Source organism: Callithrix jacchus, chromosome 14, assembly GCF_049354715.1.
Source record: "Callithrix jacchus isolate 240 chromosome 14, calJac240_pri, whole genome shotgun sequence".
Classification (NCBI taxonomy): Eukaryota; Metazoa; Chordata; class Mammalia; order Primates; family Cebidae; genus Callithrix; species Callithrix jacchus.
In genome coordinates this window covers 28,471,781-28,485,511 of record NC_133515.1, presented here as the reverse complement: position 1 = coordinate 28,485,511, position 13,731 = coordinate 28,471,781, and the positions used below count along the sequence as shown (strand labels likewise).

Below are 13,731 nucleotides of genomic sequence, written 5' to 3'. Positions count from 1 at the left end.
AAAATAAATCAACAAATATGGTCAACTCATCTTTGGCATAGGTGCCAAAAATACACAATAGGGAAAGGATAGTCTTTTCAACAAATAGTGTTAAGGAACTGGATATTCACATGCAAAAGAACGAAGCTGAACCCTTATACAAAAATCAACTCAAAATGAATGTACTAAAGACTTAAACAAAAGACCCAAAACTATAAAATTCCTAGAAGTAATTGTAGGGGAAATTTCATGAATTTTATGACATTGGCCTTGGCTATGATATCTTGGATGTGACACCAAAAACCAATGCAACAAAAACAGAAATAGACAAGTAGAACTACATCAAACTAAAGAGCTTCTGCAAAGCAGATGGAACAATCAACAGAGTAAACAGGCAAACACAGAATGTGAGAAAATATTTGCAAATTATATACTTGATAAGAGTTTATCATCTAAACTCCTTATATATAAGGAACTCCTATAACTCAATAGCCAAAAAAGCAAATAACCCAAATTTTTTAATGGATAAAGGACTTGAATAAATATTTCTCTAGAGAAGACTTACAAATGGCCAACAGGCATGTGAAAAGACACTCAACATCAATAATCATCAGGGAAATTAAAATCAAACCGCAAGAAGGTATCACCTCACATCTGTTAGAATGACCATTATAAAAATAAAATGAATGACAAATGTTGGCAAGGATGTGAAGAAATTGAATCCTTTACAACATAGATGAGAATGTAAAATGGTACAAACACTATGGAAAAGAGCATGGTGATTCCTCAAAAATTAAAAATAGAACTACCATATGACCCAGTGATCCCGTTTATGGGCATATATCCCAATAATTGAATCAGGCTCTTGAAGTTACATTTGCACTCCCATGTTCATAGAAGCATTGTTCTCAATAGCCAAGATATGGAAACAACCTAAATGTCCATCAGCAGATGAATGGATAAAGATAATGTGGTATCTACATAAAATAGAATTTCCCTCAATCTCACAAAAGGAGAAAATCCTGTTATGCCACAGCATGGATTAACCTGGAGGACATTATGCTTAGTGAAATAAGCCAGCTACAAAAACTGCATAATCTCATTTATATGAGCTATCTAAAGTAGTCAAACTCATATAAGCAGAAGTGGAATGGTGGTTTCCAGAGGCTGGGAGGAAGGGGAAATGAGGAGCTGTTTTATGTGTATAAAGTTTCAGTTATACAAGGTGAAAAAGTACTAGAAAAAGTACATTAAATAATTTTGTTAACGTTGTTATCATTATCATTGCTATACTTTACACTTAATAATTTGTTCAAAGACTAGATCTCATGTAATGTGATTTTTACCTTCAGAAGAAAAAATTAGTTAAAAAATAAATTTTTAAAAACACAGAACCTGAAATAGAAGTGTGTCTTTCTCCTTCCATCTTCCATGACTGATTCCTTCCTGATTGCCTCTGAACTAGCCTTCCCTCTGTGGCTCTCAATTATTTGGAAAATAGGAGTGAAAACCTGACTGATCTAAGTTGCAGGAAATCATTTGCAATTCTTAATGGAAAATAATACTAAATTCCTAATGTCAAAGTCCAAAAATTTCTGTGCAACCAACTCCCTGAAGTTTTTCCCAGCATTGAGCCAAGGCAGTCTTAAAACACTTCTAATGAAAACACCTTCTTCAGATTTTCTTGCACCCTTCCTCTCCATAAGGTTCATATACAATCCATGGTTAGAAAAGAGTAAGAAACCACACTGTCCTCTCCATCTTAAACTTCACCGTCTTCCCCACCAGCTACCGCACAGTCATTTCCTCTTAGGCCATTTAAGTACAGAAGCCTAACAGAAATCAGTGCCTCTAAAGACTCATCTGCTTTCTCTAGAAGGTCTAGCACATATGTGCATATATAATCCAACTCAAAGAATAATGCCTATGTTACTCTTATAATATTTATGTCTTTGGAGAATATTTAAGTCCTAAGGAAATACCAGGAGTTATATTTTGTTACTCTAATGGAAATTGTGATGTACGTGGGGTTTTGTGGAGTTTTGTGGAGTTTTTTTCTTCTTCATTTGTTTCTAGTGCTCCTTTTCTTAACCCATTTAAGCCTCACATTCTGCCAAGTAATCACTGTACCAAGAATTACTAATAGGAGACCAGCATATGATCATTATATCTGAAAACTAAATTTCACATTTTGTTTACTACATTTTTACAGGTAGAAGTGTCCAAGTTTGAAGCTTTGGAAGAAGTTAGTGCTGAACTGAAGCTCAAACAATTGCTCTGGGATTCTTTCTCTGAATGGGATAAACTCCAACAAGAATGGCTAAAGGTAGGGGGGAAAAAGCCTTCGGTTCTTAAATTATTTTTATATGAATTAATTTTAAATTTCTTATAATTTGAATTATAACTTTTAACAATCTGGTGCTTTTCTTAATGACAGTAAACATGCAATGGTATCATTTTCTGAGAATATTTATAAACTTTCCAGTGAAAATCATAAAGGTCATCATGTCACTGTATGCTACAGAGCAAAAAGTATTCTTGTAAGCCAGGCTTCTCAGGTCCTTCATGTTAGAAGGTTACATAGTGGAAGTACCAATGGAACATGCTGTGTGACATTTAATCACTTTGTGGCTTCCAAACAGTGTTGTCATCATATGCTCCAGTGTTCTTGAGGATTGTAGCATTTTATTTGTGATCTACACACTTTAGGTTTCTATTTTTGTTGTCCTTTAAAAAAGGAAGCCATTTTGTTCACTGTAATAGAATAGAGTGATAAAATCTAGAATCTTCCTTTGAGAGCTCAGTAGTAAACTTTAAATTAGCCAAATATCAACAGCCATAAAGAGTTTTGTTTCTAGGATCTACCCTATATTCAATCTTAAAAAGGGTCAACTCTCTACAAGGCAAAATAGATGGCCACCTATACTTTCAAGTGTGGTATGGACATGTTAGAAATACTATCGACTTTACAAATACTGTTTTACACTTCTTATTCATCCTACCTATGCTGATGTCTATAATTAGAAGCCGCATGGATTGGTTAAAAAACAGTAACACAGTAAAATACGTTTCAGATAATGTTCTAGTTGCTGGGAGTGCCAGTGGAGAATGAGAAGAACAAAGTTCAAAGATAGAACTTACCTTTTGGTGGAGAAAATAGAAAATAAACAAACAAAAACAAATGCATGCTGTAACATCAGTTTTCAGTGCTCTCCTTTAACTCATTTATCACTTATCTCAGCAGTAAAAAAATATTCTTAAGAAGCAGCAGCTTAGAGAATTTTCTGATTATCACTATGGATTAGAGCAGTGACTTCCAATGTAGGATGCATTCACCCTAGGAAATACACAAGAAAATCCATTAGGGAGCAGAAGAAAAATAAATTTACAAAAAAAAGAAAAATGAAGGTTTACAAATTTTCTACTGCCATCAGTGTACATGTATGGCTATCTAACATGTCAATTTATGGTTTACTTGTATGTTTACATAATGAGAAAAATAATTATAGATCTATAAGTATATTGGGGTACATCTTTAAAATATTTATGTTAAACAGGTGCATAATCAAATGATAGAAGACTACTAGGTGAGAAATTTCTGGTAAGCAAGAGCAAAAAATTAGCTACTTGTCTCCTTCGAGGACTTTATGAATATTAATCCTCAGAAATAAATTACAGAGCCTGCAATACTATATTTGATGATGTGAGAGACAAGAACATGAAAGAAATAAACAGGTGATGCTGGATACATAATATTTTTAGCAATTTAATAGGTAAAGCCATTTCCAAAAATTTAGTGTAGATTTGGATTAACTAACTTTTAACAATTTTTAGTATTTCAAACCTGACTTTGATTTTATGTTTTAACTTGTTTTGCTTTGTTTTAAAACTTTTCATAGTCCAAATTTGATTGCCTGGATCCAGAAGTTCTCAACAGTCAAGTTTCTAAATATGCTAAATTTGTGTCTCAATTGGAAAAAGGCTTGCCACCTAACAGTGTAGTGCCCCAGCTCAAATACAAGGTGGAAACCATGAAAGAAAAGGTAAGGTTGATAGAAATTGTTTCAAAAACTCTAGGCCAGTTGGTTATTAATTGATGCTAATGAGACCAAAATCAGGAATTCTTCCCTGATTAAGTTAGTGAGCTCTGCAGACAGAAAAAAACAATAGTCAAATTCATTTTTTTGCAGTGGCACAGGCTACATCCCTGTCTTCAGTTGGCCAAATCATACAGTTGAATACTGCGGTTAGAAGCAGCGTTCAGCGTGTTTCCCAAGTGGTAGGGGAAATAGTGCAGGAATGGGTTGTAGTTGTACTAAGATACTGATCCACTCAAACCCTTAGGGAGCCAGTTGAGGCTGGGGTAAACTTGTCCAGTCCACCTTGTCCATTTGCATAACTGCACGACATAACTATGCCATTTTCCAGATGTGCTATGATGTGAAGAAAGTTGGGAAACAAGGCTCCAGGTATACAGGGCTGGCTTTTTGAAACCAGCTCAGCTAAGCCAGTGCTTGAAATGGTTAAGAAAAGGGATATGATTTTAGTTTTTTAAACAATTTTAGGGTATTTTGTTGTTGTTGTTTTGTTAGTTTGTTTCTTTGTTTTTTGAGACGGAGTTTCACTCTTGTTGCCCAGGCTGGAATGCAGTGGCACCATCTCGTCTCACTGCAACTTTTGCCTCCTGGGTCCAAAAGATTCTCCTCCTTCAGCCTCTTGAGTAGCTGGGATTGCAGGCACCCGCCACCATGCCTGGCTAATTTTTTATATTTTTCTTGGTTGAGTCAGGGTTTCACCCTGTTGGTCAGGCTGGTCTCAAAATCCTGACCTCAGGTGATCCACCCGCCTCAGCCTCCCGAATTACTGGGATTACAGGCATTAGCCACCACACCTGGGCAATTTTAGTTTTTTTGGTTTTTTGGTTTTTTTTTTTAAAGATGAAATCAAGAACTAAAAAGATGTGGAAAAGAAAAGTAAGTAAAGCTTCAGATACAATGGGAAGAAAATTTTCCACCTTGAAAAGAGCATTATTTGCACAATATTTATCCCCTTTAGCTTACAATATCTAGTCAAAACACTTTCCAAGTTGTTTAAGTCAGCTTCTCTCTTCTTTATTGCCTTTAGTGTGATTGTATCTTGCAATAATAAACAAATTTATTTGCTATAGTTTGCATTCCAACTGGGTTCCCTTGAAATCCTGGTTTATATATATTTTTTAACTTGCATGCAGTAGAAGTCACTTTTTGTGGCATACAGTTCTGTGGGTTTTTACAAATGAGTAATGTGTCTAATACAGCAATCCCTTACAGAACAATTTCATTACCCAAATAATTTGCTTGTGTTGTCCCTTTGTAGTTAGCCTTTCTCTTTATCACAATTCCAGACAACCACTGATCTGTCTTCTGTCTTCTATAGTTTTGCCTTTTACAGAATGTTATGTAAATGAAATAATACAATATGCAGCCTTTTGGATCTGGCTTCATTCACTCAGCAAAATGCATTTAAGATCCCTCTATGTAGTTGTACCCAAAATATATAACATACTCTTACAAGTAAAAAGACAAATAACCCTTTAAAATGGGCAAAGGATTTGAATACACCCCTCCCCAAAGAAGACGCATGAAAAGATACTGAACACCATTAGTTATTAGAGAAATGCAAATCAAAGCCACAATGAGATAGCGTTTCACACTCCCTAGGATGGCTATGATCAAAGAGACAGATTATATAGGAATAAGTATTGTAGGGAATATGCAGAAATTAGAACTTTTACATGTTGCTGGTAGGATTGTAAGGTGGTACAGCCACTTTGGAAAATAGTCTGGCATTTGCTCAAGATGTAAAATGTAGACCTACCATATTACCAAGTAATTCTGCTTCTAGATATATGTCCAAGATTATTGAAAGCAAGTGTTCACACAGAAACTTCAGTACAAATGTTCATAGCAGCCTTGTTTATAATATCCAAAAGTGGGAAAAAAAATTTCCATCAGTTAATAAAATGGAGAAATAAAATGTGGCATATCTATATGATGAAATTTTATTCAGTAGCAAAATGAAATTAAGTTTTAGGTGCAACAGAATAGACAAATGTTAAAAACATGATGCTAGGCTGGGTGCAGTGACCAATACTTTGGAAGACAAGCTGGGAGGATCACTTGAGCCCAGGAGTTCAAGACCAGCCTGTACATCATAGTGGGACCTAGTGTCTGCAAAAATTAAGATAAAAAATTTAAAATCATAATGCAAAGTAAAAGAAGCCAGTCACAAAAAAAAGGCCAGATAGCATATGCCATTTATATGAAATGTCCAGAATAGAGAAATTTATAGTGAGAAAGTAAACTCATGGTTACCAAGCACTATGGGGAGGAAAAAATAGGAGTGACTGCTTATGGGACCAAATGAGTATGGAGTTTCCTTTTGGGGTGATGACATGTTCTAAAATCAGATAGAGGTGATGGTAGCATAACTCTGTGAATTATAATTTTTTAAGAAAAAAGATTCTTCATTGTTGTCATGTGAGGCAATAGTTCATTTCTTGCTTTTTGAAAATTATACTTTAAGTTCTGGGATACCTGTGCAGAAAGTGCAACTTTGTTACATAGGTACACATGTGCCATGGTTGTTTGCTGCACCCATCAACCTATCATCTACATTAGGTATTTCTACTAATGCTATCCCTCCCCTTGTCCCCCACCCCCCAGCAGGTCCCAGTATGTGATGTTCCCCTCCCTGTGTCCATGTGTTCTCATTGTTCAACTCCCACTTATGAGTGAGAATATGTGGTGTTTGGTCTTCTATTCCTGTGTTAGTTTGCTGAGAATGATGGTTTCCAGATTCATCCATGTGCCTGAAAAGGACATGAACTCATCCTTTTTTATGGCTGCATAGTATTCCATGGTGTATATGTGCCACATTTTCTTTATCCAGTCTATCATTGATGGACATTTTGTTTGGTTCCAAGTCTTTGCTATTGTGAACAGTACTACAATAAACATATGTGTGCATGTGTCTTTATAGTAGAATGATTTATAATCCTTTGGGTATATACCCAATAATAGGATTGCTGGGTCAAATGGTATTTCTAGTTCTAGATCCTTAAGAAATTGCCACACTGTCTTCCACAATGGTCGAACTAACTTACGCTACCATCAACAGCATAAAAGCATTCCTATTTCTCCACATCCTCTCCAGCATCTGTGACAGAATGAGACAGGATCTCACTGTGTTGCTCAGGCTAATCTTGAACTCCTGGGCTCAAGTGATCCTTCTGCTTCAGCTTCTCAAAGTGCTGGAATCACAGGCCTGAGCTATCATGCCCAGCCAGTTCATTTATTTTTATTTTCTAGTATTCCATTTTATAGATATATCATAGTTTATTTATTCATTCACTTGATAAAAGATATCGTTGTTCTATCTCACTTTGTAGTGATTATTAATAAAACTGCTATAAACTTTCATGTACAGCTTTTTGTTTTTTGTGAACATGAGTTTTCTATTAACTTGGGTAAATAACTAGAAGTAGAATTATTAGGTTGCTCTTTCCATACTGTATTATTTGAAAGGAAGTTACTATGCACAGCTATACTTAAGGGGTGGAAATTTATGTTCCGCCTCCTAAAAGCATTGACACCCCAGTAGCAATGAGCATAATTTGTATCTAGATTTTCATTTTTAATACTATTAAATCATGTCAGGAAATACACAAGATGAGCCTGGAGCATCTTGAAGTGACAGGAAGTAAGAAAGGGCTCAAAAAACAAAATCATGGGAGAATATCAAAAGGGCAAAGAAGTCTCAATGGCCAAAGCCTTAATAATTTCAGGCAAAAAAAATCTAGTATTGTATTATAGCCCAATTTATAAAATAAATATCCATGAATTCATACAGATACAAATGAATGAATGAATGAATACTTTTATGATGTTACTGCCACCTCAAGATAGTGATGCTTCATTTAATTTGATGCTCTGTTGTTGGAAGTGTGCACATTTCATATTGTTATTTCTTTTTGAGGAATTGACCCTTACATCATTTATGAATTGTCTCTCTTTATCTCTGATAAGATTCCTTTCTAACATTTACATTATCTGAAATTAATATAGCAAGTTCAGCTTTCCTTCAGTGTTCATATGATATAGCTTTCTCCATTTTTACTTTTATCTGTGTTTTTATATTTAAAATAGATTTTTTTAGAAACCATATAATTGACTTCTTTTTTTTTAATCCAATATTCTTAGTCCCTTAACAGGTGTGTGTAGAATATTCACATTTAAAGTCATTATATATATAGTTATATTGAATCTACCACCTTGCCAGCTATTTTAGTCTACTGGTTCTTTGTTTCTTTTTCTCTCTTTTTGTGCCTTCTTTTAATTTAATTGCATATTTTATTATTTCATTTTATCTTCTCAATGAAATTATTCATACCACTTTTTACATAATTTTTAGAAAATTATTTAAAATTGTTATTCTAGGCTTAAAATATAAATTTATAATTAAATCAACCTTCAAATAATATTTTACTATTTTACATGCAGTGCAAAGACCTTATAATAGTATACACCCAATGAATTCCCCCATACATTCTTTGTGCTGATGTTGTTATGTCTATATTTATATATACTATAAATATAACTTGTTTTTACTATTTTTTGCTCCAGACAGTTATCTTTTAGAGCAATAAAAATAAGAAAGAAAATGAATTTTACTTTACATGTATTCCATTTCCAATGTTCTTTATTGCTTTGTGTGGATCTAAGTTCCTGACTCATAACATGTTCATTCTGCCTAAAGAATATCCTTTAATATTTCTAATAGAGTAAGTAGGGTAATAATTAATTTCCTCAGTTTTTATTTTTAAGAAGTCTTTATCCTTCAGTTTTGAATATTTTCACTGAGTATATAATTCTGAGCCAACAGTTTTTGTTTCTGTTTTTCCTTCAGTAATTTGGAGGTACTCTTCTTGTTTGCATGATTTTGGACAAGCAGTCTGCTGTAGTTTTAAATTCTTGTTGTTCTATAGATGATATGTCCTTTTTTGTCTGGCCACCTTCAAGATTTGCTCTTCGTCTTGATTCTCATCAGTCAGGAATAGAGAATGCCTAGGTGTGCATATGTTGTTGTTCACTGTTCAAATTTATTTTGCTTGATGCTCTCTTGAGTTTCTTGGATCTGTGATGTGGTACTTGTTTTTAATTTTGAAAAATTTTGCAGCTGTTATTTTTTAAGCATTTTTTCTGCTCTGTTTTCTCCCTCTCTTTTCCTTCTGTGATTTCTATGATATGTACATTAGGCGATTTGACATTGTCCCACAGGTCTTGGATGCTCTGTTTTGTTTTTATTTTCTCTTCTCCCTCTTTTTTCTGTGCAGGTCAGTTTCTGGAATTTATACTCATTTATCTTCAAGTTCATTAATTTCTTGGCTGTGTTAAACCCATTAAAGGCATTCTTTATTTTTTATACTGTCTTTTTTATTTCTAGCATTTTAGTTCAATTTGTAATTGTACTTTCCATTTCTCTGTTGACATTTCCCAACTGATTTTGCTTGTTATCTAACTTTTCCATTAGCACCTTTAACATATTAATCATAGTTATTTTAAATTATCTACTTCCAACATATGTGTCATTTCTGGGTCTGATTATTGTTTTGTCTCTTAGATGTGTGGTTTTTCTTGCCTTTTCACATGCATCTTAATTTTTTGTTCAAAGCCAGATATATAGTACAGTAAATACCAGAGCAAATAATATTTATGCTTGGAAATGAGCATGCCTCTTCTTCTACTTGGATTTTTGTGTGAGATGTTGTGTTAAATGTAGTTAGGAATTTGGCTAGGTTTAAGGGTTGATGTTGCTATGGTTACCCTCAGTGCACCACAGGCTTCAAATTTTTCTAGTGATACCTTGAATCACTAGATGGTTTACCAAAGGTTATTTTCTCAATTCCTATTTTCCCCTGACCTTGGGTCTTCCCTTTGTGTTGTGCCCCACTGAGAAGCTGTCACTTGCAGCTTTCTACTCTGTATCCCACTGCTATTCTTATTCAATATTTGTTAACCTGGTGGGAGAGGTGAGAAGGAACATTCCCCTCATGCTCTGATTAAACCTCTGTCTTAGTGAGGTGCTATAGCTCTTGTTCTCAGAATTCCTATCACAGGTGTTTCTCCCACTTTTCCAGCTGTAGTGAGCCTAGCATTTATTTCTGTCCCTCCCCCAAGGGTAAATTGTTTTTTTCTATGTTCTATTTCTCCAGTTATAGGAAGATATTGTCATAAGTTATCACCAGTGCCTTAAGGTAGCAGTTTTTTGTTCCTTTCTCTGTATGTCAAGGGGTTTGTTCCACAGAGGAAGTAGGGGAGATGAATTTGTTAGAGTTACTATATAACTGCCACTGTTTCCCTCCCCCAGCCAGCATCATAAAGGAAGCTTTCTTAAGAGTCCTTTCAGTCTTCACTGTCAGCACCACTGTATTTGTAGGCTCAGAGACTTTCCATGCTACCCTGCACTTAATCTTTAGCATTCTATTTTTTAAATTTAGCTGAATCTTCTTATCTTCTTAATAGTTCATATGTCATCCCAAGGAATCTACCCCAGGTAGGAAAATTCTCAGTTACTGTCTCTCCTTGTGGAGAAACCTGTCAGTATCAATCTCCCTCCAAACTTTGAGTTGGTTCTGCCCTGCAAACTTGGTTTTCAATAGGCTCAGTTAGAGTCATTAATATGCAGTTGTTCAGATTTTGCTTTGTGGAAAGATGGGTAAGTGGTGCTCTTTCCAGCTCTCTACATGCACAATTTGAAACCAGAAGCTTTGGGTTATATTTTTAAGATTAAAAAGCATTATGTCTTCCTGTCTCTGAGGGTGTTTGTTTTTCAGCTTCCAGTTATCATTGACTTGAGGAACCCGGCTTTGAAGCCAAGACATTGGGCTGCTATTGAACAAACAGTTGATACCACTCTAGTGGATACTGAAATTCCATTAACCTTGGAGAGGCTCTCCGAGTTGCATGTTTTTGACTTCAGTCAAGAAATCCAGGACATATCTGGACAGGCCTCTGGAGAAGCTGCCTTAGAAACAATTCTTAAAAAGGTAAATCTGGAATATATATTTATATAATTAGGGAATGTGAAAGTTTTCAGATTCACTTTTGGTAATCTGGATGGATTTTTCAATGTTGCAGCTTTCATTCCTTCATTATCAGTCATCCCTCTATTGTTTCCTTACAACAGAGATTACTGTTATCACCTCTAAAAATCTCCTCCTTCTGCTTATCCTACAGCTCATAGGAACTTGATGGCCACAAGGTTTGAAATGTGCATGCTTATATATAAAACTATATACCAAGAAAGATCTTTTAAACCCAAATACATTATCTTCCAAACTACCAGAGAAATCTGTTAAATGCTTCAAAAGACATTAAGATTTTCTTAGTTATGATACTATCTCCTTACCCTAAAGATATATACACACCTACTAATCCTCTGCATAAAAAGATTTTTTTCTCTCAAAGCATGTGTGTTAATATCATTCAAATAAAATTAAGCAAGTCAGTGTCATCTATCCAAGAAGATTTTATGAATTTTAAAGGGCAATAAGGAGGAAAATGAGATAATTGTGGAGTTTTTACTTATTTCATCTCACATTCATTTGTTGATTATCTAAACACAGTGAATTTAGATATCCTAAGACTTGAATTATTTCTAAGGTGGAGGACTCTTGGAAAACAACTGAATTTGTCATTCTGCCTCACCGTGATGCCAAAGATGTGTTTATACTGGGCGGCACAGATGACATACAGGTGGGTAACCAGATTAGTGAAAACTTATGGTAAAGGTTTCAGCCACAGCTAGTTGTAAATCTTCCGTGAGAGATTATGATGAGGGAATAAAATATGAGAGTCACTTAAGAAGAAAAAATCTAATTGGAAAAGCAAGATGAATGCAAATAATTGACATGAATGCTTCTACATGAAATGTTTAACAAAGCATTAAAAATGGCATATATATGTAAGAGTTGCAACCTGTAGTTGGTAACTGTTGAGGAATTTAGAAAAACAGAAAGATCAGTTACAGTTGCAATGATCAGAGCATTCTTCCCAGACCAGTCATAACGAGGTGGATCTTAAATATTAGATGGGATTTGATAGACATAGAAAAAAATAAAGGCCACTTCAAACCCTGAAAACAAGGCAAAGAAACCTGAATGAGTATTTCATGTTTATAGCACACTGAAAGGCTAAATTCACTTGAATGTGTTGAAATTAGGAAACGATGGCCATGCTCTGTCAACCATAAAAGAAAATAAATCTAACCCATGTGTTTGGAATAGTCTTTATCATTTAAAATCTGAAGGAACATTTGTTTAGCAAAGAGAGCTCAGTCACGTAGCCCAACTTAAAAGGCAAAGCTCTGGCCTAATAGAGTATACCCAGGCTAGAATTCGAGGTAAAATGGCTTTGCCAGGTGTAGGTTGGAAGAGCAAGACCAGACATCACTCTGCACTGTGGATGGGAGAGGAGACTCAAAGAGGTCAGCAAGTTTAGGGCAATTGATATCAGATGGTGCGGCTTCTACTCTCAAAAGCTTATTATTGAAATGGACCATTAAATCTTTCAGATAACAGACACATTTTTAAAAATTCACATGCTCTGTGAGAGATGCTGTTGTATAAAGGGGAGTAGTAGACGATGGAGGTGGAGGCGAAACTTATAACCATTGAGAGCTTGATATGAATGAGTTCATTTCTCCCTTAAGATAATTAAGAGAAAGTGATAATTCAATGGACAGACAACAGGCAATTTTGCCAGTATATGATATTTTGAGAAATGAAGGCAAGACCAGGTGACCAAATTGTGTTAAGAAGGTACTAGTTACCTAATAGTGGAGGGAGAGAGGAGAAGAGTGTTGAACCATACAAAAACTTGTACCATTAATAATTACAGGAGCAAGAGAAATTTGGAAATCAGAAGTCCTGGGTGACCTTTAAAAGAACATCACAGTGCCACAAAGATGTGAATAGTGAGGGGAAATTGATGAGTAGGAAACAGTAGGAGGGGCTAAGCTATTAATTCAATGAGTTTGCCTTTAAGTGGACTCTGGGATTATGTATATGAAACATTACTGAGAGCACAGATACCTGGTGCTGCATATATTTTCTTCCCCTTCCTTTAAAGGTCCTTCTTGATGATAGCACCATCAATGTTGCAACCCTTGCCTCATCACGTTACGTTGGTCCACTGAAAACTCGAGTGGATGAATGGCAAAAACAACTTGCTTTATTTAATCAAACATTGGTGAGTAAGAATAATTTCAATTCATACACTCAGAGAATTAGAGAGTCACAAGGACCTTAGAAATAATTTGTTTTATTATTTAAATATTATATGGTTTTATAATGTAAGCTTTAACTGTGGACATGTTACCGTCTTTAGAATGTAAGAGACATGCACAGGTATTGAGCTTTTCTTTATGTAAGTATACAGCTTAATGCTATTACCATCACCCTTGCACAGGTATACTTCAGTGATATTGCAGATTTGGTTACAGTCCAAATGCTGCAATAGAGAAAGCCACATGAATTTTTTGTTTCCAAGAACATAAGAAGTTATGTTGAATTGGGAACACATAGATATAAAGATAGGAACAACAGACACTGGAGACTACTAAAAAGGGGAGAGAAGGAAGGGTGCAAAGGCAGAAAAACTGTCTATTGGATACTATCCTCGCTGAGTGAAAACATCATTCATACCTCAAACC

General features: G+C 35.0%; 1 protein-coding gene across 14 annotated transcripts in view; it reads left to right on the top strand.

Moving 5' to 3' along the window:
• Positions 1 to 13,731, top strand: part of DNAH6 (dynein axonemal heavy chain 6) — a 411,305-nt gene that overhangs the window by 132,630 nt on the left and 264,944 nt on the right. For all 14 annotated transcript variants that reach the window (XR_013526431.1, XM_002807522.6, XM_035272122.3 and 11 more), the window contains 5 exons: positions 2,192 to 2,305; positions 3,879 to 4,022; positions 10,853 to 11,065; positions 11,682 to 11,774; positions 13,149 to 13,268. Coding sequence is in view for 13 of the 14 variants with exons in the window: in XM_002807522.6 (XP_002807568.3) it covers positions 2,192 to 2,305; positions 3,879 to 4,022; positions 10,853 to 11,065; positions 11,682 to 11,774; positions 13,149 to 13,268 (684 nt within the window). In the remaining variant the exon portion in view is untranslated. The remainder of the gene's footprint in view (positions 1 to 2,191; positions 2,306 to 3,878; positions 4,023 to 10,852; positions 11,066 to 11,681; positions 11,775 to 13,148; positions 13,269 to 13,731) is intronic.